The sequence below is a fragment of the Ctenopharyngodon idella genome, chromosome 17 (assembly GCF_019924925.1).
Source record: "Ctenopharyngodon idella isolate HZGC_01 chromosome 17, HZGC01, whole genome shotgun sequence".
NCBI lineage: Eukaryota > Metazoa > Chordata > Actinopteri > Cypriniformes > Xenocyprididae > Ctenopharyngodon > Ctenopharyngodon idella.
Genome location: NC_067236.1, coordinates 12630563 through 12657353, shown reverse-complemented (window position 1 = coordinate 12657353; position 26791 = coordinate 12630563). Strand labels below are relative to the sequence as shown.

The window sequence follows — 26791 nt, the reverse complement described above, 5'->3', positions numbered from 1 at the left end:
TCAAAAGCAAATAGAATTCATTATAATCACTGACACTGTCTACACTGGATACAGTATACAGATGCGCGTTTAGTTTCTGACATACTCTGCACACTTGTGTCTGCTGACAACAGGACAAATGGAAGAGCGAAAAAACTTTTGCCTTGAAGCGTCCATTTTCAACAGCCGTTTTCTGACAAGCCTTAAAGGAGCCCTTAAAAATGTATCAGACAGAGGGTCAGAATAAAGGCTGAGAATAATCATTTTTCTGCATTTTTTTGTACAAAAAAACTTTATTAACATTATAAGTGAACCTCAAGTAACATATTAAAATAATACAAAAAAAGCATGCACCACCCCTTTAATAAATTATAGTGCAGTTTACGTTAATGACAAAATCATGTAAGATTTATTTTATATAATTTTCCAAAATCAGATAAATTAGAAAAAGTTTATCTCAGGGAGTTTCTTGACAAGATGGCCATCATTTTTAATGTTATACAATAACAACTAATAGTTTCCATATTTAAGAATATACTGGGTGATGCATCATCATCCTGCACGTACCTGCACGTCATCTATAAAATAAATATGTTAGAATTTACCAGTAATTGCACACTGGTCTTACGGGGGCATCTCATTTGCACCAATCTGCATGTTCAAATATCGTCATTACAAGACACACAAGAACCACTGCCGTTTAGCATCATTAATGTCAAATGTTACACAACATTCATTTGTGACATTCAAAATATATGAACATGCAAATGACATTTAAGAGCTATGGCATAGGGGATGATTCTCAGTGAAGAACAGGTTATAGTCAATTAAAAACACTTGGTATACAGTACACAGTCCGTTTTGTAACTTTTTTTGTCTTGTGTTTCACAGAAGGATATCATATGGGTTTGGACACACACACATGTTGGGTTTCCATGTTTTATGAGAACATTCCATAGACACAATGATTTTTATACTGGACAAGCTGTATATTCTATCGCTTAAACCTAATTCTACCCATCACAGAAAACTTTCTGCATTTTTACATTTTCAAAAAACATCATTTAGTATTATATATTAGCTCTTTTCCTCATGGGGACCAAAAATTATTATTTATTTTTTTTCCCCCACAACTTTATAACCAAACAGCACAAAGGCTTTAAATCATCCTCTCTAAATATAAGTACGGTATGTAGATAAGCAGGAGACACACCTTCTTATGGTTATGAGGTTTTTGCTGGTTTGATGGAAAGTTTTATGTAGGTACAATGGGCTTATTGTTTTTCGTAGTGAGGAAAGAATTCTGAATGGAAAGGTTTAAAGAAGGGTGGACACCTGACCTTAAAAAAATATTACAGTTGACCTAATTGATCTTAAAGAAGCTATGAGCCGCCCTGTTGAAAGCCTGCTTCGAATTAATATATATCATGCTGTTCTCTTTTCCACTTGTATATGGCTGTATTTTCTTTTTATATTCATAAAATCGATTAGGTAATTAATTCACGCTCTTAATGCAACTTAATTCCCTATTGTGCATATTTTTTGCATTATTTTTTATTTATTTTTTTCCACTAAATAGATTGTGACTCTTCACTTGGCCAGAAACTTTATTAGGAAGTCCAACATAATACAGGTTTAAACTGAATTGTGAAAGATAATCTGCCTCTCACTTATGTAAGTGATGTGCATGATTCAAATCAGACCATTTACTGTAGACACAAATGTCATGAAATGCACATCTTCTTACAGCTCTTTTCTCTGTGGAAAGTTTACCATCAAAAGTTTACCAAGTTTTTTTTTTTTTTTTTCTTTCATCAGGACTCAATATATATCAAACTTTCCTAAATAAAAGAATATTCTAGACAATAAAATATGAGAAACAAATTGTCCATCCCTTTATGAAGCAAGATAATGTGCCATGTCACAAAGCTCTGATCATCTATAACTGGTTTCTTGAACATGACAGTGAGTTCACTATACTCAAATGGCCTCCACAGTCACCAGATCTCAATCGAATAGAGCACCTTCGGGATTTAATTTATGATTAATGACTGAAAAAAAAAAATCCCCATTTTGTTGAAGCTTGTCAGTGAGTGTGGGCTCCATGTATGATTAATGTTGCTGAACACTTTAACCAGAAAAGGGATTTAAATAATCTCATCAAATGATCCTGATTCACCAAATATCATACTAATCGAGAAGTCATGCCGTCGTATGACCTAATCTTTATAGGTTATATATGTGTGGAAATGAGCAATTGCATTTTCTTTCCAATTGCATTTGCTATCTGTCATTGGTGTGATCACATGCCATATATATAAATATGTATTTATGCAATTTATATACAATCTCTACTATAGTTTTTTTTTTTTTTTTTTCCCCAGACAAAATACAGGAACTCCTTCCGATTCATTCTCATTATTTTACCTATTCATTTCTGGGCCTGAGAGTTTGCATCAATTTTGACAACGTAAACTTTAAAGCAAACTTATAACCTTTAATCCAAACCAAACTGTCGGACTTGGGTCAGATATACTTGTTTTATCATTTAATCGCCAGAAAAACTGCTACAAAGACATGATTCCTATCTTCCTCTGAGCCAGGTTAGAACTATTTGTTCAATTCCCAGGCGATTTTTACATGTTTGACAATTATTATATGCCTAATTATGATTTCTGTCACGGGTGGTTGCTAACTGGAAGCTCACAATGAAATAGAATTCAGAGAAATAGTCTTTAATCCAAAAAATCTACATACAAGAACACTCAGGGAAACAGAATAACAACCATTTAACACTGATGACACCGAACAAAGAACTGAACAAACACAGGACTTAAATACAGAGGAACAAAAGAGCTAATAAACTGGACAACAGGAGAACTGAATTATTAATCAAGGGAACACACTGACGCACACTAACTGGGTCACACAGGCAAAAAAGCACAGGGAAAAACAGAACCAAAACACAATGAATTTCAGCCAAAACAACATATCACGTCAATATGGAATTTCAATCAAAACAGAATAAAGAGAATATAACCGTTTCAATTTCAAGGTTAGAATTATGGGCAATGACAGAAGAAAATTCAAATAGGACTAGGATTTTTTTCTGCTACATCTGTGGGTGTTTCACTACATCCAAACAGAGAGAAAATTACAATTTTGTGCAAAAGAAAGAAAAAACTTGCAGATTAAGTTAAATTATACACTTTGAATACTTCTTTTTGTCATTAAAACTTTTGTTATTTTGATGCCTTAAAGCTGCTGTAAAAAAAATATTAGGCCTTTTTTTGCAAGTCAGCTTTTTTTTTTACAAGACTGTGTACACAATAATTTTCAAGTGGGCCAAAAAAAAAAAAAAAATATATATATATATATATATATATATTAACGAAAGGAATGAGACCCTATCCTACTTTCAAGGCCCTTTTCACATAAAATCACCTAAAGTGATCTGATTTTGCTTGTTAAAGAGGACAAATTGACAGATTGTTGTCTGTCTCATCTATCATTTTTTGTAATTACTATTTTCATCGGATTACATCTTCCTTGCACCATATTTATCGCAACCATATTATTATTACTAAAAATACACAGTTATTTTAATCATTATATTGTGATACAGTTCTGTCATGCCATCACATGATATCACTATTTGCATTTTATTTTAAGTGATTCTATTATAAGATTTTTTTTTTTTCTTTTCTTTTCTTTTTTTGGTGAATTACTGGTATGTGTTTCATTGTATGCAAACTTTTCTCTTAGATTAGCAGTGTTTTGCTCATTTTGAATACTTTTTTTCCGGCTGATTTGTGAGTCTTTGTCACGTTGTTGTTGGTATAAATACGCAGTAGGAATCCATGCTATTTTTTGTGTGTGTGTGTGCGTGTGTGTGTGTGTGTGTGTGTGTGTGTGTTTTGTTCTCACTTGAATGTGATCACTTTGTATTCATTTAGTTATTGTGACCATATTTATTTGTGGTTACCCTTGTCCCCACGCCATTCTTCTGGGAATAAACTCAAAAATCGCTGGAGAACATTGATGCATCTGTTTCTCATTTGTCTGTGTGTATTTGTCCCAGTTATCCAAAATTGCATTGTTCGGTATAGTGGTTGTGGCCAGGTCTTGCTCTCAGGTGTTGGAATGAGTATGATAAAACTTTACTTCACGTGCCGCTTGGCACATTTTCCCATATTATATTAGCTACGTGTGAATTACTCACTTTGACTCACTGCATCGTGAGCACCCTGGTGTGTTGACACTTCTCAGACAGGATCAAACAAGCGCGTAAAATGAGGACATCACCACACCGTTATCACAACCACACGCCCCAAGTGCAAAGCTTATGACTTTCTCCTGGCAACATATGATACGCATTGATGACAAGTCATCCTTATGAATGTATCATACTGTGTAATAAATGTGTCTGCTGTTTTGCCTCCACAGAGACGGGTGGCACCAAAAGGGGCAAGATGGCTAGTGAAGTGTGGGAACTTAATACTTTAATGGGATTTAATACCTTTATGTTTGAATGTACCTTTAATGCCTTGTTAGCTTTGGAGTCATTGTGTAAACACTACTGCAAACATTACACCGGTTTTACTTAGTAATTGCCAAGGCGCATTGTGCTGAAATTTAACTTTAATAGATATCCTAAAAATTGCCCACTGTATTATGAGAAACATCAGATTTGTTTGGAATTAAATAGTGTACCGCTTACATAAGCATGTTGCATGCTATAGTACTTAAAAAATTTACTACTTAAAAAAATGCATGTGAAACATTGTGCTATAGTCATAATTCATAACTCACTGTTTTAAAATGTACTCAATATTTTTAAGTGTAAAAATGTTTCCCCAAAAATTTGTAGTTTAAGTTTTTAGAGTTTTTTTTCCACACTGTTTTTTATTCATACTATTAAGGCCTGTTCAGAACAATATTGTCCGTTGATGTGGACGATAATCGTTATAGTTATCTTTATCGTTCTTGGTATGAATGTGCAGTTATTCCACATCATTTTGGTTTAACAGCTTTTTCCCTGTTTCCAGTTATTGATGATCCTGGGTCACAGGTGTGTGTGTGTGGGAAAGAAAAGGTGAGAGAACGTGTGCTGCTACATGTTTTCGCTGTAGACCACAACTCATGGCTCAATATCAAGCAGCTGTTGATTGTCCTCTCTGAGTCACACACTGCTGCCATTTCCAGGCACTGCTCCCTTTCAAACTGCTGTGTGTGCTTGTGTGTTTCGGAGAGAGTGGGTGTACACGTTCTCTCTATATTTTCTGTTTTCATTTTACTGCCTGTAGTTACCTGAAATCATTTCACTCTCAGTTTAACTCAAGGAAGCCATTTTCTGTTCTTTGCTTTATTCTCAAAAGACTTAAAGGTCTGGTTATTTTAACAACAGTAGCAGAAACACTGTGAGCAGCAAAATAGATATTTTTTCTAAAACGCTGCAGAAATCGAGAATGCAGCAAATACATGTTTGTGACAGGTTAACATGTGGCACCTTTATACATTTTGTTTTTTTATCCATACATTTAGCATTATTAATCAGCATATTAAGAGCATTTCATAATAAACAATGTTATAATTTGGAAAATTATTTGGATATGGCAAAGGAAAACAAAAAAATTAGTATTAGTACTAGTTAACTTTATTTTGTTCTCATGATGAAAGTTTTGATTATTAGAGCATGTATGTTGTTTATTTTTAGTAGTTCATTACTTAAAATATCCAAATGATCCATACTTTTATTAAGAGGTAAACTTTGCACCCCCAGTATGTTTTCTCAGTCCTAATGCCTTCTATGTGCCATACACATAGGTGTATAAATGTAAAAATAATAATAATAATAATAATAATAAAAATTATATTCATATCTAGTTAGGAGAAATCAGTATTTTTTTTTTGGTAAATATTGGTAAAAAAAAAAAAAATTGTTAGACATCACTGCTTTGGTTCTCGGGGCCCAAGATTCTCATCTTTGATGACTATTTTGAGTGTTTAGGATTTTTTTCTTTTACAAAGTACTGTGGCTGCCCTGATGGAAATGTATAACTGTACCAAAAAAGTATTGTCCGAACCTCCGCTGGGAGGGAAATATAGAGAACGAACTTTAATTGAATACCCCTGCTTTAGATTATGCAGTTGCAAGTATTCCAGAAGCAATGAAACATTAACTGTCATTCCGTGTTAGTCTGTTAGCTATGCTTTTCATATTTCAGTGATAAGGTACAAGGGCTACATTGTGAATATGTTCAAAGAGCGTTACTAGGGACAACTTGAACTACTTGAACCAGCAGTTGAACTATATCCTTTTTATGATGTGGCCTTCAGTGCCTTTGTTGCTTTTAAATAGTTAATGTATAATAAAATAAAGATGCACTTTTTTTCTTTTTAGTAAATTTGTTAAGTGCCACACTTCTGCTAGAAGTAACCAACATGCTGCGCTTAAGGTGTGTTATGTCATGGCTGTTACTACATCATGTATTTTATCTCTGTTTGTATTGACCAGTCAGCATCTGTTCATGTTAGACCAGTAGCAGCTGCTTTAATAAGCTGTGTGATTTGTGGCTTGTGATTTTCATACACACATATGCAAAGTGATTTTCATACACACATATGTATGTATATTTTCATCTAGCAGTATAAGGGTCATATGAAAGTTGTCTGGTTATCCTTTGATGTACATGGAAAATGACTCTCTAATTGTTGCTGTTTTTGTTTTAATCAAGGAAATATCAATTTCAGTTATAAGTTTTTTTGGTCATACACCAATTAACATCTTTAATATCACTAAAAATATTTATATCATCCATAAATCACAAGTCAGTGTGTTTAATTTCTAAACTTACTAACATGAACAGTTCATTTCTAAACGCACTGACTATATACATACACTGCCCGGCCAAAAAAAAAAGTCGCTGTTTGGATCATTATTACAGCATGTTATATGTTTGGCAACAGTTCTTTTAACCCTAAAAGATGGAGTGTGTAGCTTCTCATTTCTTAAACAACCATATAGGAAGACACATCATGGCCATATTCCAGGATGACAATGTCAAGATTCATCAGGCTCAAATTGTGAAATAATTGTTGTAAGGGAGCATGAAGAATCATTTTCACACATGAATTGGCACTGACCTTAACCTCAGTGTAAGTTTTTGGGATGTGCTGGAGGAGACTTTACAGAGTGCGCACCTCTTGCATTGTCAATACAAGATCTTGACCAATAATGATCCATTCATAGATTCTTAAGCATTTGCCTATTAAAATCCAAACAACTTTTCTTTTCTTTTTTTTGGCCGGGCAGTGTATGATTTCATGATTTCATGAAGCAGTTTTAGGTTCATCTGAAAGTTGTCTGGATATCATTTGATGTACATGAAAAATGTATGAAAATCACTAAAATTATATATTCTTAGTTTGCCGTTTACATGACACTGTTTTTAACTAAAAACTCTATGCATTTTGGCTGTACACGACAATGGTGTTTTAGGGGCAAAAAAAAAATGCAAACTTTTGAAAACTGGTTACAAAATGTAAGTTTTTGAAAACAATACAGTTGTCCTCTCTGTGTAAATTACAAAAATGTGAATTTGTGTAAACAGGATGTCATACACATGTGTATACGTGTTCGGTCTATATGCACTGTAGAAGAATTTGTATTTGCGCAGGCGCGTAGTGTTTCTTTACAAAGTGACATCGTCAACTACTGGCCTGGCAGAATACAGTTTTTAGTTGTTTTTTAGGGATCCGTGTGAACAGATCCTTTTGACAACGAAAAGAAAATCTTTTACATCGTTGTTGTGTAAACGTACACTTAGGGTTTTGAGTTTTATATATAAACACTTGCCACAAATCATGCAGCTTGTTAAAATAGCATTGTGCTGCTGGTCTAATGATCAAGCTTACATTTTTCACCTGGAAAACAACAAAAATTGTTTTTACTTGGACCACTAAGCAACCACCCTGAAGAACGCGTTAAAATGAAAAAAAAAAAAAAATTGCCTCAGCTCAAAGTAAACTTTTTTGCAGACAGAGCAGGTGACTTAATATTCGTCATCACAGTGCACTGATGTCTGTGCACACCTGTCCATGTGCAGCACATTTGCAAGTGATTGAACACTCATATAGAAGGCTCTACTAGGTAGAATGCGTTCATCCACACTTGCAATGATTGGAGTATACTTTGAAAGAGTTGCATGCTCAGCATGAGATGGAGCAGAATGTGGAAAACAAAGTATTCCCTGACCTTAAAACTTATGTGGTTAGAAATGTTTCATTGTAGTTGTTCATCATGAAGCTTGGGATTGGCTACACGACTATTTAGTCATCTCTATGAATAAAATGGTATCATCTTCATTGCATCAATTAATCAGATGCATAGCAGCTTTCTGGTCATTCAGTTGCCTCAGCCACCACACCCATATTAAATGGTATTTGGCTCAAGCACACACACACCCCTTAGATACAGACGCTATGGCCCAGCTGTGTTCTCCACCTTGGAGGGTGTGCCCAGATTGTTAATATGTTCCACAATCCTCCGCCACCAAAACAAAAAACGCCTATTTATGGAGCATGCAACCTGTTAGAATGCGTTCATTTATTCATTGATTGGCTCTTTTCAGTTTTCATTACCATGTTTTACAGAATATAAATTGCAGATTTTTATTTATTTTATTTTGCTGTTGCTTATATTCCAAAACGTGATATATATATAATGCAATTAACATCAAGCCCACACATTTGGATTTGTGCTGAATGAGAGCCCAAGCTTATTTGTGTAGCGCATTTCCAACAAGCTGGTAGTTTTCTCTCAACAATGCAGTTTTGACCCAGTGCGACTTATAATCAGGTGCAACTTATTTTCCAGAAAATATGGTACATTATCATTTTTGTCACAAATATAAACCAATAAAGTGACTAAAGAAACACTCTAAGGACACCTGTGCATTTCCTGTGATATGCTGTGCAATTTTGAACACAGTATCTTGTAGGATTGCTTGTCACATGTTCAGTAGCTTTGAAGAAATGTTTGTCAGGTTTATATGTTACGACAGCTGCCTCTGCTACACTGATGGTCTTCTGTCAAATTGTTGCTTCAGGTAAAATATTCCTGCCTTAAAAACAAGGCGTCCCATTCAAGCATCTCTTTAGTGGGCATTCATGACTGTTAATTTAGTCAACATTAAAATTTAATTCGACCCTGTTTACATGTTCCTGGTCACAACTCATCAGTGAATGTTATCTGCATAAACATTCATTAAAATATAATGCATCAAATTAGCCCAAAAGGGAAATATGTTTAAATAATCATGATCAATAAAGTATTGGATCAAGTAGCTGATTTGGGGGTTTCCTGATGGAATTAGTCTTACATGTCCCAACAACACTCATCCAGCGGAGCTTAGTGAGAAAATCTATAGATTATAGTAGGATAATACTCTTTTGGCCATAATACTTATCCATCACTTTATAAGAGCATATAGCTGTGATTGGCATAATTAGGGACTCAAGTTATGAGCAAAAAAAAAGAATGAGGAGACAAATGCAATTCCTAATGCAATTTGTTGAGGCTTCAGTAGATCTTCACAGAAGTTTTATTGATGAGAGAAAGAACCAGGCTGATGCACAAGGTCTTTGATAATTGGAAAGACAAGGCCACAGCCTGCCACAAACTTTAAAGACTCCTAGCTTCTTTTTCTCTTGAAAAAGGTGGGGAAAGGGGCCTGATCTTGTAAGCAGTGATCTTTTAAAACTTGAAGATGTTACACCCTCAGGAGGTGAGCGAGCCAATAAGGAGACGTACTTTTGTAGGGAAAGTTTACAATCCTCTGTCTTCAAGGTGTTTTGCATGTGAAATTGGATTGGGTGTTACTTTTGGGAACAAAATTCTTATAATACTAATACATACCAGAGATGGCAAAATGTAATGTAAATGAACATACAGGATATTAAAATTGCAAGACATTAATACCAAACACGCTATAAATGTGTTCTGGGTTAACTACAGTATGTAATTCTAAATCATTCCTTCAAAAGAGTTTGAATTAATACATACATGAAACAATATAAAAGGAACATAATGAGATTGGAAAATTGGATACATGTTTATACTTTACACAAGTGGTTATAGAATGTAATATATAGGATTAAAAGTATGTCAAAGTGAATAAACTAAAGTGAAAACTCTCTCTGAAATTCCTTTGGATCATAAAGTCTTATCTTGCTGTCTTTATGTCTTTGCTGCTTTGGTAACCTGCCTGGTTCTGCATCCGGGTGTTATTTGTTTTTGGGTACGCATTTATACATATTATGATATAGTGATCCAATCTGAAATAATGCATTTTGCAAAGCACTTTACAAATAAATGTCTTGAAATTACTATATTTTCCTATCGTTAGTTCCACTCATTTGCAGGGTCCGCTTCATCGGAATTATCCGCACACACATTTGGCATGGGTTTTACGCCGGATACCCTTCCTGACGCAACCCTGACACACTCACACACACTCCTACGGCCAATTTGACATATCCAATCCACCTAACCTGCATATCTTTCGAATGTGTGGGGAAAATCAGAGCAAATCCACGCTGACACAGGGAGAACATGCAAACTCCACACAGAAGAGACTCCTGGCTCAGCGGGGACTCAAACCGTGGAGCTTCTTGACAGTGCTACCCACTGAGCCGCCGGGCCGCCCTCTGTTTTAAATTCACTATTTGGACTAAATTATAGTTATGAATTGGTACTCTAAGATAATGTTGAATGTTGTGGTTTTATGGGAAAGCACCTGCTCTTCAAGGTCATGGTTGTAGCTGATCACTAATGTCTCTGTGCTTTCCATATGAGATGGCACTGGAAACACAGAGCAATTCAGTCCCATCTCTTCCTATAGTGGGGCCAAACAAATCAACTTCACCTCAAGTTTTGATATTAGACAGCTCTCAGCTTGGAGACAGCTGTCACATCTCTACGATGTCACAGCACGCAGTATGGCAAGCACCCGCGGGGAGGTCATAAAAGAAAGCAGAGTGGGCGCCCACGTGAGGGTCTTACCCGGGGCACTCTTGAGCCCTGTGCCCTACCCCCGACTCCTTGACATTGACTCACTGGTTTAAAGAGGAGGTAGGGAATGTACAATACTTCCTCTCTCACTGTCCTAGACTAAGGGTCACTGAAACACTCATTAGTCATCACTGTCCTCTTCAATAGTTCTTTACCGAGAACCTTTTAGAGCTTGTTTTAATGATGCTTTTTTTCTTATTTAAGCAGCATTTTGCCCGAAGCACATACATACCCAGTTCAGATGCTCTTCATACGTAGTTTAATAAGTGTTCTTGTAACCTACTGAAGATTTATTGTGGAAATAGAGCATTTATGGCATCTTTATTCAGACGATTATGCAAACTACAGTTACCCAAGTCATAATAATTGTCACAATGTGTGTAAAACTTTAATATAGTATTTTTAATTTTTTAAATGTTAAAATAAGGATTTTAAAACTTATTTCAAAGGATTTTAAAATAGCTTATGAAAATATTATGAAAAGATATTGAAAATATTATATTAAAATGTTATATTGATTATGAAATAGATGACTCAAGGTTTTTATAGCAATGACACGTTTGTGAATGCTCAAGATCTTTAGATGTATTTCACAATCTTAATGAACATTATTAGATGTTAAGTTTTGTTTTTGTCAAGCATTCTATTATTAGCACAAATCTTTAAAAAAAAAAAAAAAATCAAATTTAGACTTTTTGCAGGGGAACTTCTTTAAAAGACAGTGTCTTTGCTTTGACTTTTTTGGAGGAACCTCTAGTCGACACCCTGCACCCCAGTCCTTTTTCTGCTGTCTCATCCTTTGTGTGGAGCAAAAGCAGCATTGATTATACACTTACATGAATTTGCTTTGGCAGATGCTTTCTTGCCAAAGTAAGTTAGAAGAAAGTGCATATATTGTGCTCTCAAATGGGTTTCATAAGCAAAAAAAGTAACTTGATGCTAAAGACAATAGACTGCTTCCGTGCGCAAGGTTATTGACTTTTCATCACAGCATTACTACTTTCATTTGTACTGGCGATGTCAAACAAAGAGCAGAGAACTTTTTGCCTGTTTATATTTTGGAACTGCTTCTTCTTGTGATAAAATATACTAGAGTTTGCAACATTTTATTGACCTTTGCGTTTGTTGTTGTTGAATCCTCAAATTTGGATAATTACGCCTTTTAAAGTTAGTTTGAACCACATTCAAAGTTGTAAAATAGCCAATACATAACTTACTTGTCAAAGTTTTTTTTTATTATTATTATTCATTGAAAGTGAATGTAATACACAGCTTTTCATTACTAATTAATTTATTAAACTAATTAGAAATGTTTCTTCCATTCTTGTCATTGTAGAATATCTTCAAAATGATATTCAATGTTTGGTCTTGTGCAAAAACGCAAGAATATTTCTGCTCCATCTCCTTCTTCTTGTGGCAGCAACAATCCCACCAATGCCCATAAGCAAGAATAAATTATGTCTCTGGGAACATGGGTCATACCATAATGCTGTACTGATGCAAGCTGATTAAATCAAGCAACACCTTGGGATGTAGACATAACCCCCCACCCAGCTCAGGTCCATGTCGTATGATAGCGGCTGATGAACAGCAAGAAAAGACAGACGACAAGGGTATAGCCATCAGCTTTGCGCTTGACATTTTGTTCCTCTTGTGTTCATACAGATTCACACGTTTGCCCTCAGAGCTTCATCAAATAGATGCTTTTCAACAGCAGCCCCATTCCGCTGACTGAATTATGAACCCTTCTTTTCATTATTGAAAATTAAATTTTCTATCCCCAGAAGGTCTGTCCTGCTTGTAAAACATTTAGAACATTTTTCAAATTGTCTTGAACTAATGAACTAAAACTTTCTTGCTGAATTTGAGTCACAAACATGATTTTAAATGCTATGAAGCTCATCTGTTTGGATGTTTCCAGTATCATTCCTGGAAGCTGCAATCATGAGCTTACAAAATGAACTTACAAAACACAATATGAAACATATATGAGTATACTCTTTAGTGTAAGATTATACACTCTAAAAAAAAAAAAAAATCACCAGTACCTTTTCTGTTAAGTTTAAGACATTTACTTCAACACAGTGCAATAGGACTTTTCACAATGCACTTAACCCCAGGTTATCATCGTTCTAAACCCCGCTTTTAACCTCAGTTATGCTGGGTACACACCACAAGATAATCGGGCTGATTTTTCCCTTTGACAATCCTAGGTAATGTCCCAATTATCTTGATGGTTCTACAGATTATCTTATCAGATTTTCCTGTGGTGTGAGGTGTGTTAAGAGTGACTGAATCTGCTCAGAGGAACGTCGGAGCCACCCCGATTGCGTATCGTAAATATTCAACATGTTGAAATCCTGATGTGTGGGGGGAACACCGAGGACAAACGCGCACACGCTCTGGAGATTATCACGTGAAACGAAACAATATTCAGTCAGAAAGCGAGCTGACAGAAGATGTAAGCATAACAAATGCAGTTATGGCACAGCACAAGGTAAAGACCATGTTCCTGCTGTCTCCGCGACTTCACCCAAACCCTTTTCTTTCTTTCCCGTGAATTTTCTGTCAAAATCATTCCAAACACTATCATCGCAGTTTCTTCCTGCCTATTATCCGCCATGTTTATTCTGAAGTATCGACAGATTTTGCGAGATTTCTCGTGTTCATAGTCAGGATTCTGGTTGAAAATCTGTTCGTGTGTGGTGTGCTGTCTTTGTCACATCACACCACACCACACCACACACTATAGGAGCAAAAATCATGGTTAAATCTAGGATTTTTTTGTCTTCATGTTTGTGTTCTCTCACATATTTAAAACCTTATAAGATTTTAAAAATCTTTTAGTGTGTACCCAGCATTAGAGAAACATTTAATTTAGAAGTGGTTAACCTCGCATTAAACAATGTGGTGTTGGAATGTTACAGCTAGATGCTTAGCAACAAAGACCCAGTCTCATGCCTCATATTCATGTGCTTTGGACAGTCACAGAAAAACATCACAAAATAAACTGTTTCAGTGTTTAAGGGGAAAAAAAGTCAAATGGTGATGGAAAACATCAATTGGTGTGAAGAAGAGACCATTTAATTCATACCTTATGTAGGATGTATGACGTAGGTGTAATGTAAGCTCAGGTAAGAATTGATGAATGCAGAAGGGCAGAGGATAGAGCAAAACAAAATTACAAGTCTAAAATGAGAAGTTTTGAAAAAGAATGTCGGAGTATTTTGATATAAGAGAAGAGGAGCTACGTTATACATCAGACCAGAGGTCACTCTTCCACCATAACTTGACTCTCTCGTTAACGTGCATCACGCGTTGCCAGAAGCCAATGATTGTAGTTTATAAAGTTTTAAATACGGATATTTTTCATTTATTTCATTCATTTATCATTTATTTAGGCATTTATTAACCCCCTGGTGTCGTATGGATTAATTTTATGATGGATGGATGTGTTTTTTGGAGCTTCAAAAACTGAGATAATTTAAATTTTTGGGTGAACTATTCCTTTTAACCGAAAGCAGCTTTTATTTCTGGGTGGAGAGTGGAGCATTTGTGTCACGTGTAGAACACAAAACTGATGAGAACAGTGACCAGATCTAAAATCTTCAGATGACACAGAGCTCATATCTCTGTTCATGAAAGCAACACACGGTACACACGCGTTTGTGCAGTGCAGAGCAGCTCTCAACAAGATAACCTACACTGTCCTTAAAAAAAAAAAGTCCTCAAAAATAGGGTTCAATATACTGTGTTAATATTAAGGTTAATATGTGTTTATACAACATTCCATGATGATTTTTCACAGGTGTTTTACCTGTATTTTGAATCATGCACTGCATTGTGTTGTGTTTTAGGGTTATGGGTTTTAGGGAAATGTCTGTAAATGTAACGGATAATGTCCTGGCAGAAAATTAACATTATATCTTTTTTTTTCAGGGTAACGTAAACATATTAGGTCAGAAACATACAGTATTCTATGCAAGTACATAAACAGAAACAATTCTAGCTACACAAACTTGATTTCATGCATCGTCAGTTGTGTTCAAAATGCCAACGTTGCATTCCAACATTGCTGCAAGGGGCACCAACATCACACCAGCATCACAAGAGCAAACAAAAAACTTGTAGTGTGTGTTAGAATTAACTATGATCAGAATAAATTGAAACATTTGTTGTTTTGGGGATTTTAATGTATTCTGTGTATTTCTAATGTAGCAGATAAATCTGCTGGCACTCATAATTGGACTAGCCAGAGCAGTACAATTGTATTAGAGATGAGAGAACCGTTTTGATATAACATCAAGTAGACTGTCAGGCTGCTGCTGAATATGTGTCCCATTCACATATATCAAGGCTGAGCTCGCTGTTTCTCCCCAGACCTCAATGTGCCTCAGTGAGTTATGCGTTAGCTTATCCCGCACACGTCCCCTCTAACTGGTAACGTCACATATCCAACACACGCGGCTCACTCTAATGGGAGCAGAGTTTACACGGCAGGCAGCAATTATCACAAATGGATGAGTTCAAACCAACTGAAAGACATTTGATTAAAGCCCTTCGTTACCGCCATGGTGCTAATGACGTGCATCAGGGCCTAGCTCTAGGAAAACTGTACAGGAACAGAAAGTATCATCTAGAGTCCCTGCGGAAACTTCTGATGTGATAAGCTCGAGATTGGCAGATGTGGCCGTAGCTGAAGCTAAAGCTAATTCAGCGTGAATTCTGGTTGTAGTCTTTTCCTGCCAAAATCCCACACCACCTTTAGATGAGAAGTTGCTCAGCACCAGCCGTGCTGGTCTGTCTGCCAGCTAAAGGCCTTCAACATTTCCCAATTTGCATCAGAGTCTTTATCCTCAAGCATTGTAAGATAGTACCCAACATTACAACATATTTATTTTCTGCTTTCCTTCTAAGGACATCAAAACGTGTCATAGCAATTTTGAGGACTTTTATCTGTTCTAAGCTTTGATACATGTACAATACCCTCTGTGAATGATTTTGGGTCAGATCTGTTGTATACAACCAAATATTTGCCACCCACCAGTTAAATACTGATCAGGGTAGTCAATGCACTTCTTATTTTATGACACAAATTCATTTTACACATTATTTAAAACAAAAAAGGTGCATTCTGATGTTTGGACGTCTGTTTATCAGCCAAGCAGACACAGTTGTTGCCCAATACTGATAATCTCAAAAGGCAAAATATGAACCGATTAATAGGTTTAGCATTAGCATTCATGGCCTTGTTTTGTAATATTTTGCCAACCGCATATTTGATTGTCTATACAGTCTATAATATAACAATTTATAAATATTTATTTTCCTTTATTCCTCTCTCAGGACACAGCACTGGATCCAGGAGAGGATGTGGCGCTTCTATCTGTAAGCTTTGAAGATGCTGAAGCCACACAGGTCTTTCCAAAACTCTACCTGTCTCCCAGCATTGAGCAGTGAGTGTCTTCATCCTATTCCAAAATTATTTCTCCTAGGTCATACTGAATTGTGATATTAAAGAACCCTGGGAAATAAAGGCAGGACAAAGGAGTCATATGATGCTTTGTAATGTTTTCCTTTTCCTTTAGTGTGTAATGGATCTGTTTGTGCATGTATACGATCTGCAATGTCACAAAGCTCATAGTCTTCCAAAAAGGGATTTACTCTATCTAACAGAGAACACTGATCCAGACCTGCCTAAATGCCTCGATCCGAAATCTAGATATTACTTCCTCAAACGTCTATGTAAAAAACGAGTACAACGCCTGCTACATACAAAGACTACTTGAAATGTTCTGCTCAAGTCATGGTTCCAAAGTTGGTTCCGATCGGTCAACTTGATCATCCACATTCTCAGAATCCGACTTAGGCTCAAACCGATATGGTAAAACCGGCGACATTATTGTACGACATGTGTTTACAATTGCTTAAAGCCTTGAGAGCTGAAGCTCGCAATTATGGTAAGGGACGTTTCCGACGCGCTGGAGCTGTTTGGCCAATCACAACGCACTGGTTCAGCTGGCCAATCAGAGCACTCTGAGCTTTTCAGAAGGAGGGGCTTTGTAGAAATCAGCATGTTTTAGAGACACCTGCAATAGAGGAGCTACAATGTACAGTGTGTTTTTTGAACATTAAAGCATTTTGGGTGGTCAAGTCACCTTTATTTATATAGCGCTTTTTACAATGCAGATTTGTGTCAAAGCAGCTTTACAGTGATAACTGGCAAATAATTTTGGCTGCATAGCAGCTCTATAAGAAAATGGTGTCATTGTCCAGCTTAAGTAAATTCAGTATTGATTCATTCCTTTGTAAAAATCAATAGTTATTAATTTAGTTAATTCATCTATACATCAGCTCTAGAGAAAACAGTGATGTCGTCATCCAGTTCAGTTCACATACAATAGTGTCAATGTAGGCAGATCAAAAACATTGTTGAATATCAAGTGTCCCCAACTAAGCAAGCCAAAAGGCGACAGCGGCAAGGAACCCAAACTCCAACAGGTGACAAAATGGAGAAAAAAACCGTGGGAGAAACCAGACTCAGTCGGGGGGCCAGTTCTTCTCTGGCCAACAACGAACAGTGCATGATTATGATTCAGGCAGTGTTACAGGTCATGAGTCAGATTGGGATCGCAACAGTCAAAATATTTAATCCAGTTCCATCTAGTTGAAAATCGGATTCATCACGCCAGTATGGAAACGAAATGTACAGTCTTTTTCTAGCATTTTATTTCCTTAAAAAGTAGGGCTCATTATCACAGAAAAGAAAGACTAAATTTTAAATGTCTGTGGCCCAGTTTCACAGACAGGGCTTAGCCTAATCCAGGATGAGGCCTTAGTTCAATTAGGGCATTTAAGTAGCTTTTATAAACATTCACTAGAAAAAAAAAAAAAACATTACTGGTGGGCATCTTGAGAGAAAAAAATGGCTTTGACATATTTTAAGATATGTCAAGTTGCTTTCAGTTAAAACAGTTCAAACATGCATTTTAGTCTAGAACTAGCTTAATCCTTGGCTGTGAAACCGGAGGTAAATCTGCTAAGAGGATGGATTATTGTCCCGGTCATCACACGTAGTGCGGCAGTCAAGAGGGTGTGAAAGTTAATCTTTTTAATTTAAGATAACGAGGAAGTTGTGCACGGAAAAATTATTTATAATAAACGCTGCAATATTCCATAAACAAATAAGAAAATTCAATTTTGATTTCATGCTGACTTTAAATTATATCAGATTACTACAGTATAAAATTTCTTTTACAAGTACGCAAGCATATAGAATACCTCACATCTAACAGACATTATCTAAAAAGTACATATACTTGATTTTGATGTACAAGCGTTATTAAAATCATATTCAAAACATCTGATGTTTCTTGAAAAGTTATTAATACACAGACAGTGTGCGAAATATTTTCCGGGCCTGAACGCTGTTATTTAAGAGATTCAAGCTCTTGACTCATGACACACCTTATCCAACCGCCAACTTGAGTAAATGAACTAAAGACAGCACTTCCTCTTCTGCTATTTACTTCCTGAAATCCTGGAGGAATTGAGAATTGGTCAGAAAAAAGATGTTCTGTTTACGCAAGGACAAAAAGAGCCGTTATTAAAGGGTTTGTGCTCGGTTATTGATGTGTCTTGCAAAGCATGACACTACTGACTCTGTTTTCAGTCTATGATTTAGTGTACAAAACATAATTCTTCCCACCTGTTCAGTTTTCTACAATACTTAGAATTAATTTTATGTTTTGCACAATAAAAGAGCAGTGGAAGATGTTCATAAACAGTGGTACTCGTCCACTCCTGGTTTATTCTTTTCATGGGACCTTGCTTCAGCTTTTTAGCAATTTGTAGATAATCTACAACTTTTTTGGAATGCTTACAATAGAAGAACGAGAACTGCGTCTTCTGTTCTTTGCCCCTGTATGCATAGAGCAATATAGTGAGTCCCAACTTTTTGAACGGCCTTGGTTTTGAGAGTGTTTTCACATTTATTTTCTCAGTTTCATCCTCATAGCTCATAGTAGGTCTGTATTAAAAGGTTTATTCATTCTCACTAGCAATCCATTTTTCTATGGAAAAATGACACAGCTTTTAAGCTGGGTCTGTATATACTGGGGCTTCATCAATAAATTCTGATTGATAATTGAAGCTAAATATGTAGTATAAACTTGTAATCTTGTCAACCATGAAATTTGCAAAAATGGCCCTAGTTAGCCTGACATTTCCCTCTGCCCTCTGCAGTAAGTGGAACACAAGGTCACTCCTCAGAAGGAATGGAGGAGACTTCAACGTGACTTCACAACAGATAGATCTCAATGGGCAAGGTCTGCTAATGCCAGCCTCTGGGTGCCTGATGATTTTTTTTGTCTTTCATTCTGTGCTGTCCTCCATCCACTCAAATCAGCACAAACAAGCCCGTTCGTTTGCTCTCCAGCCATGTCAGCTTCTATCTGTCACGGCCACGCTCTCTCCACCCCGTTATATTACGGGGGTTTGGATAATCCAGGACCACATAGGGTTGACCTTGCCTCCACGCATGCACGTTAACAGCTCAGACTAGGGCGACTTAGGAGAAGGGACAGGCGGGTGGGCGTATATGTGTGTGTCTGTGGGTGTTTTTTTTTTTTTTTTAACAAAGGTACAGCCAGGGGGACAAAGCAATGCTGGGAATGAGGAAACTGGGCTCCTGAGGACATACCTGAAAAATAATGAATGCTAGAACAGCGGCACAGTGTTTTTGAAGCCCACTTTTCTCTCTGTGAACTTTTCGCGTAAATACAAATGCTCATACAACACACGAACTTGTAAACAGACTTTTCATGTGTGGGTGGATGTTTATCAGTCTTGTACCTGATTTGAGTTGTATTTGTATCAGGCTTCTGTTGTGCTGATGATAGTTCTGTGAGTGTGTGTGTGTGTGTGTGTGTGTGTGTGTACACACATGTCCTGTGCCGCCAGCTCTGTTCTATCGTTTTACCATTTGGTGCTGATGTTCATGTTCATGTTCTGTTGGCTAAACTTCAGCACAATGGAAGTATTAGTACTGGAAGTATTATGGAAGTTGCTAGAAAAGAGATACCAAACCTTTTGTTCTCTGTGGAAAGGCTGCTCTTTTTCATACAATAAAAGCATTGCATCTATTTTTCAATTCTTTTAGAACCATATGATAGCTTGAAATATAAGTTGTTAAAGGGTTAGTTTACCCAAAAATGAAAATTCTGTCATTAATTACTCACCCTCATGTCGTTCCACATCCGTAAGACCTTCGTTCATCTTCGGAACACAAATTAAGATTTTTTTGATGAAATCCGAGAGGTATATGACTCCTCCATAGACAGCAATATAATCAACACTTTCAAGGTCCAGAAAGGTACTAAAGACATTGTTAAAACCATCGACGTGACTGCAGTGGTTCCACCTTAATTTTATGAAGCGACAAGAATTCTTATAGTGCGCAAAAACAAAACAAAAATAATGACTTTATTCAACAATATCACCTCTTCTGTTGTCATTCTCATACGTTGTTTGCGTCCAACGCTTTCAGGTTCTACGTCAGAATGCCAACTCATTATTATTAAGGTCACTGCAGTCACGACGTCGACTGTTTTAACAATGTCTTTAGTACCTTTCTGGACCTTGAAAGTGTTGATTATATTGCTGTCTATAGAAGAGTCTTATACCTCTCGGATCAAAAATATCTTAATTTGTGTTCTAAAGATGAACAAAGGTCTTACAGGTGTGGAACGACATGAGGGTGAGTAATTAATGACAGCATTTTCATTTTTGGGTGCACTAACCCTTTAAGGCCCGTTCACCCCAAGAACGATAACTATATTCCATCCAAACCAGCGGACGATTTGTTCTGTTTATTCTAAGCGTGTATTGAAGTTTTGTCTTCTGTCAATGTTTTTATCATTCATCATCTGGAAAAAAATCGTTCTGAAAGTGATTCCAACAATATTGTTTCTCTGTGCTGTTATCGTTATAGCTGTGGTGTGGACTTTGCTATTCTTTTATATTTAGAATGGTTTTTAGAACTATATGGTTATCATTGTAGTTATCGTCCTTGATGTGAACAGGCCTTTATTCAATTAATTTTCCTGCCATTGCATAAGTGGCACTTTAAAAAATGGTATGTGAAGACCTACTGCGGCCAGTTCGATATCATTTATTTAGATCTGCCAACCCGATTTCACAGGGAAGCAAAACTATTTTACAAGGTGGTGATTTAGTGTGAATTCGTACGATGTGAATCGTGCAAAAACGTTCAGTTTTTAGAACAAAAAGTAACCATGATGGTCCACCCCTAACCCACCGTCACTGGGGGGTAGGCAGATCTTACGAAAATGTATGAATGAGATCATACGAATTCATACAAATTAGCCAAAAATTCGCCTAAAATTTAAATAGCTATGAATTTCCATGCATTTATGTTGGATCTGCATTGGTTTTCATGTGACATGACCAATCACAATATGGCAAGTTTGATTGCGCAAAAGCTTTTTTTTTAGAAAAAAAACACCAAGTTCTAGGTTTTCTCACACAGAGCTATCATATGGCTTCAAATAAAATTTTAAATGTAAATCAGAAGACATATAGATTACTTTACTTAGTGGTCAGTTTTTGGAGCATGATGAGCTGGAGCCAGGACATTTAGCTAAAGATCTACTTTGGTGTTCCACGGAACAAAGAAAGTCACATACAGGTTTGGACCAACATGAGAGTGACAGAATTTTCATGTTGGGTGAATTATTTCTTTAAACAAACCCAGCACATATGAGGAATCCCCTGCTTCAGCTCTCATCCAGGCTGGCACAGAATGCATCCCCTCCAGCCAGCCAGTCATACGGCCGTCCCTGCGGCCCCGTCACAGAACCAGAGAGAGAGTGAGTGGGACTTGAAAGAGAAGAGCAAGAGAGAGGTCGCTCTCAGCCTGCCTGAGCTGAGTGAAATAAAACCCTCCGAGGAATCCTTCCCTCTATCTCTGTCTCTCTCTCTCTCTCTCTCCCTCTCTCTCTCTCTCTCTCTCTCTCTCTCTGAATCCACACATCCAGGTTTACCCAGCGTATCGCTCTTGCAGTGATGGCCACTCTCTACTCCCACACAGCAGGCTGTGTTATTATGACTGTGAAGTGCTCACTGAGTTTGACAGTGGACTTCACATCTCCTTCAACATGCGATGGTGCGAGATCAACTCCTACACATTCTATAGTTTGACAGAGCGCCGAACAGTTTTTTTTTTTTTTTTGCACCCTTCTTTCTCGATCCAGTTTTTGATTGCGTTTCTTTCTGTTTAGAAGACGGCTATTTCATGGTTATGCTTTGTTTTATTGTGCAGTTTGTTTGTATGTTTTCTCATTTGTCTCTGGTTGTTGTTTATTCTGTCCTGTTCTTTGTTCTTGTGTTTGTAAAACTGTTTTCTCCTTGCAGTTCTGTTCACTATGGCCCAATAACATTCTGAAAAGCACAAGAGAAACCTGAAATGTATTTTTTCACTTGAGCAGTGATATATCTGCATTTGCACTACTGGTCAAAAGTTTTGAATAATTAAGGTTTTTCTCTTATGCTCACCAAGGCTACACTTATTTAATTAAAATACATTCAAATAGTAATATTGTAAAATATTATTACAGTTTAAAATAACTGTTTTAACTATTTTAATATATTTTAAAATGATCCCTGTGATGGCATAACCGAATTTCCAGCAGCCATTATTCCAGTCTTGTCAGTGTTACATGATTCTTCCGAAATCATTCTAATATGCTGATAATAAATTATTATTGGTACTCATTTATTAATAATGGTTCTTATTATTTTCTTGATTATTTTTTTAGAAATCTTTTATTTTTTTCAGAAACTTTTGATTAATTTGATGCATTCTTGCTTAATAAAATAAGTAATAATAATAAAAGTAATAATTAATAATAATTAGTGATAATTAAAAATAATAAAAGTATTCATTTAAAAAAATCATGGTTTCCACAGAAATATTAAGCAGCAAAAACTGTTTTCAGCATTAATCATAATCAGAAATCTTCTGCATAGAATCAGCATATTACTGAAGATGGCACCAGGGCTGTCCTTAGGGTGGTGCAACAGGATGCAACCGCAGTGTGATTCGCGCTTTAGGGGGCCCGTGGCGAACGAGAATGACCTGAGAAGGAAACCACACCCGACCCCAAGCCCCCCTGTAAGGCGCTCGCGAACTTGCACTGGGCCCCGCCCCATGCTTAAACTGGCCCTGGATATCACCTAGTGTTCTTAATATTTTGCAGTAACAGTTTTATAAAAGCATTACGTTTTTCTACATTTTGAAATTATTTTGCTGTGCTTCATGCCTTATGCAGAGAGGAGCAATTTCAAACCTGAAGGGCCACTGTCCTGCAGAGTTATCTCCAGTATTAATCAGAACCCCTTTTTCAAGTAATTCTGGAGTTGTTGGTTGGATTTTCCAGGTGTGTTTGGGATGGAGCTAAACCTTGCAGGACACTGGCCTTCCAAGATCCGAGTTGTTCATCGGTGCCTTGAAGTATTTTTTAGCTGACTGACAACGATATTCAAGATATTATACCATTCTCATACCATTTATTTCACATAGCTTGTTGAATATTTTTGTCTGTTGGCTTCTGTGAATCCCTGTAATATCTGCTCAAGTCAGAACAGAATATTCTTAGACAACTTCAGTTCAAGGTTGTAATTCTATAATCTTCCCTAAAAATATCGCCTGCTGAGATTTTTCTTGGTTGCCTCAAATAGCTATTAAACAAATATCCCCCTCCATAAGCCTATCCTATCCCGACAGACAAATTCTCATCTACTCTGGGCTGCTTATGGCTGCTGGCGTTATGCCTGCACACAACCTGCAGATGCAGATCTCAAAACCTTAGTATTAAACAATGATGCATAGCTTGCGATATCTAGGGACCAACTAGAATGGGCAGTTACTAACGACCTAGCAACCACCCCGAAAGCACTAGTAACCACATAGCAACACACTGGCAGCAACACTGAACACCCTAGAAACAACATTTACACAGGCAGGCATCACTCACATCAGAATCAAGCCATATCTCCATGGAGATGCTGCTCTATTGTCATTGTAACACAGCAACAACATTGTGTTATGACTGAGCCCGATGTAGAATTGACAGCTGAATAGCGTTTGAGTGGCGTCCCTCATCATTTCCTGTTTCTGCAGTTGATAAATAACACGTCTGTGCATTAACATCTTTAAACAGCCCATGAATTTACTTCAGTAGCTTGATGGATGTGAATGACATTTCCAAGCTTGTATATTGCCAAAGACTGTTTCAGCAAAAGGTAATCTTTCTGTCAGTCAAGGGCATTGTTGATCTAAACCCAACTGACAGAGGATTCTAGTTGCTATTCTTCATATATTCAAAGACTAGTTGCAGAATATCTGAAATGTTTCTTTTGTTAATAAGTAAGTATATTATAATCTTCCTTCATGTTCTATTAAAAGATGTTCTCCCTTATTTTTTCAGCTGTTGCTAAAAGGACCCTCCAACCAAAATAAGCATCTAATAACCAAACCTCCGACGTAAGAGCCACTAATGGAGCTTCTCTTTCTCACACGTCTACATCATACTTTTTATGAACCTATCACATCATCTCACCCTTCATTGAACTGGCGAGTTCCAGTGTTCTCTTAGAATCCTGTCTGTTTGTTGGGTTTTTTTGTTCTCTCTCCCCGTCTGCTGTATAGCAAAACACTCATCTAATCATGTGTAAAGCAGGGGCAAAATGTATGGTTTAGATTTCTAAGATACAGATGCAGTGCAGACCAGCAAAGAAGTCCATTTCTGGGGAGGTAAAAAAAACTCTAGAATGCACTCTAAAGGCCGTGACACACGTAAAGCTAATTATTTCAATTTTATTAAATTGATTGAATGTCTGCTTCTTATATAACATCTATGCATAAGCCTTTTGATGTAAAATGTTTGCAATTAGTTTTATATACAAATAAAAATCACCTACAGTAGATGTGAAGTTCTTTACAAAACTACAGTCAAAAAAGCTTTTGATGCTAGACGTAAAAGAACTAGCAGTGACGAAAGCTGACTGTGTTGTTGCCTCGCGTTGGCTGCATCTGGGCCAAAAAGCTGCACTAGAACACACCAAAAAGACTACAGGCAACTGTAAACTTGTGCGTTCTGCGCCTGTGTGTAAGGAAATAACCGTCTATATCAGCAGGTAACAATAGTCTATATTCGTCATTAAAAAAGGGAGACTGAAACTAGAACTGCAGATATACAAACCATAAACAAATCAGCACTTGCTTACACCATTTTGAATATCGATCATGCTGATCACTTTCTTCATCCCAGGCAACTCATGTTGTTATGAAAATATTGTGCATTGGAATGCTTTGGTAAGATGATGTAAAATTGGAACAGCCTTCTGTCTTCAGTCTTGACTTCTTTGCTCGCTTTCATCACTTTGGCTTTTTTTTCTCTTGCAATGACTCGTTCGCTAAGCTGAACAGCCAGTCGGAGTTCTGTCTCTCACCGACGGCGATTCAACATGTATAATCGACCAAATAGCCCCCCCAAAGGGTCCAACTAGTGCCAATGGTGGGGAACGCACCGCAAAAACTGGGCCGGTTGACGCTCAACGATGGCCCGATGTTGGCTGACAGCTGATCATAGGCTTGGTGTTTCAGGTCCTTAAGGGGGTGTTTACATGACACTGTTTTCAACTAAAAATGGAAACTAAAAACGTTTTGGCCATTCATTTTTCAAAAACCGGTTTCAAAGTGCAAGTTTTTGAAAACAATACCGTTATTGTCTCTGTGTAAACTACAAAAATGCAAATTTGTGAAAACGTGTAGGTGTTCAGTCTAAATGCACGCACAAGTAATTGACAACCAAAACAACAAATGACATGGCCAACTACTGGCCTGGCATGCATAATACAGCGGTTTTTGTCATTTTCGTGGATCTGTGTGAATGCTGTATGCAGAATTTTTCAAAAAAGATAAACCACCGTTGTGGTGTAATTGTAAGTTGTTTTAGATAAAAAGATTTGCCAAATGACTAAATGTAAATCCTTTTGCAATGATTTATTCCAAGATTGTTCTGAATGTGTGTAACAGATGTAGGCTAGTAAGAGCTGTGCGTGTAAACCTCACTCCCCTGAACTCAAGAGGTGCTCTAGCGACTGACGCTAGAGACTGCGGTCTGTAGCCTCCTTGTTAGAGCACCCACCTCCCATGCGGACGGGCCTGGGTTCGCTTCCCGCTTGGAGTGGGCAGGTGCAGGCTAGAGGGCCTTACTGTGTTTCTAGGAAATCACTACTGTGTTAAAATGATTTGTGCAGTTACATGCTAATTATATCAATCACAAGGTCTTGGAGAAATTGAAAAAAAAATAACTGTATTAAATTGATTGAATGTCTGTTTCTTATATAACATCTATGCATAAGCCTTTTGATGTAAAATGTTTGCAATTAGTTTTATATACAAATAAAAATCACCTACAGTAGATGTGAAGTTCTTTACAAAACTACAGTCAAAAAAGCTTTTGATTTTAATGGATGACTTGGATCGACTAGTAAAGAAAAAACAGCAAGCAAATTCCCAGCACACATGGGAACTTCTAACACTGTTGGAAAAGCGTGCCAGATGAAATTGTTGTCATGAAAGTGTTTGAGAAAATTCAGAGTGTGCAGAGCTGTAATCTTCTTCAAAGGACTACTTTTAAGTTTTGGTCACAG

General features: G+C 36.9%; 1 protein-coding gene across 5 annotated transcripts in view; it reads left to right on the top strand.

Moving 5' to 3' along the window:
• The window catches only part of babam2 (BRISC and BRCA1 A complex member 2), a 112035-nt gene that overhangs the window by 76703 nt on the left and 8541 nt on the right, over positions 1–26791 (top strand). For all 5 annotated transcript variants that reach the window (XM_051869318.1, XM_051869320.1, XM_051869319.1 and 2 more), the window contains one exon: positions 16400–16509. In XM_051869318.1, coding sequence (XP_051725278.1) covers positions 16400–16509 — 110 coding nt within the window. The remainder of the gene's footprint in view (positions 1–16399; positions 16510–26791) is intronic.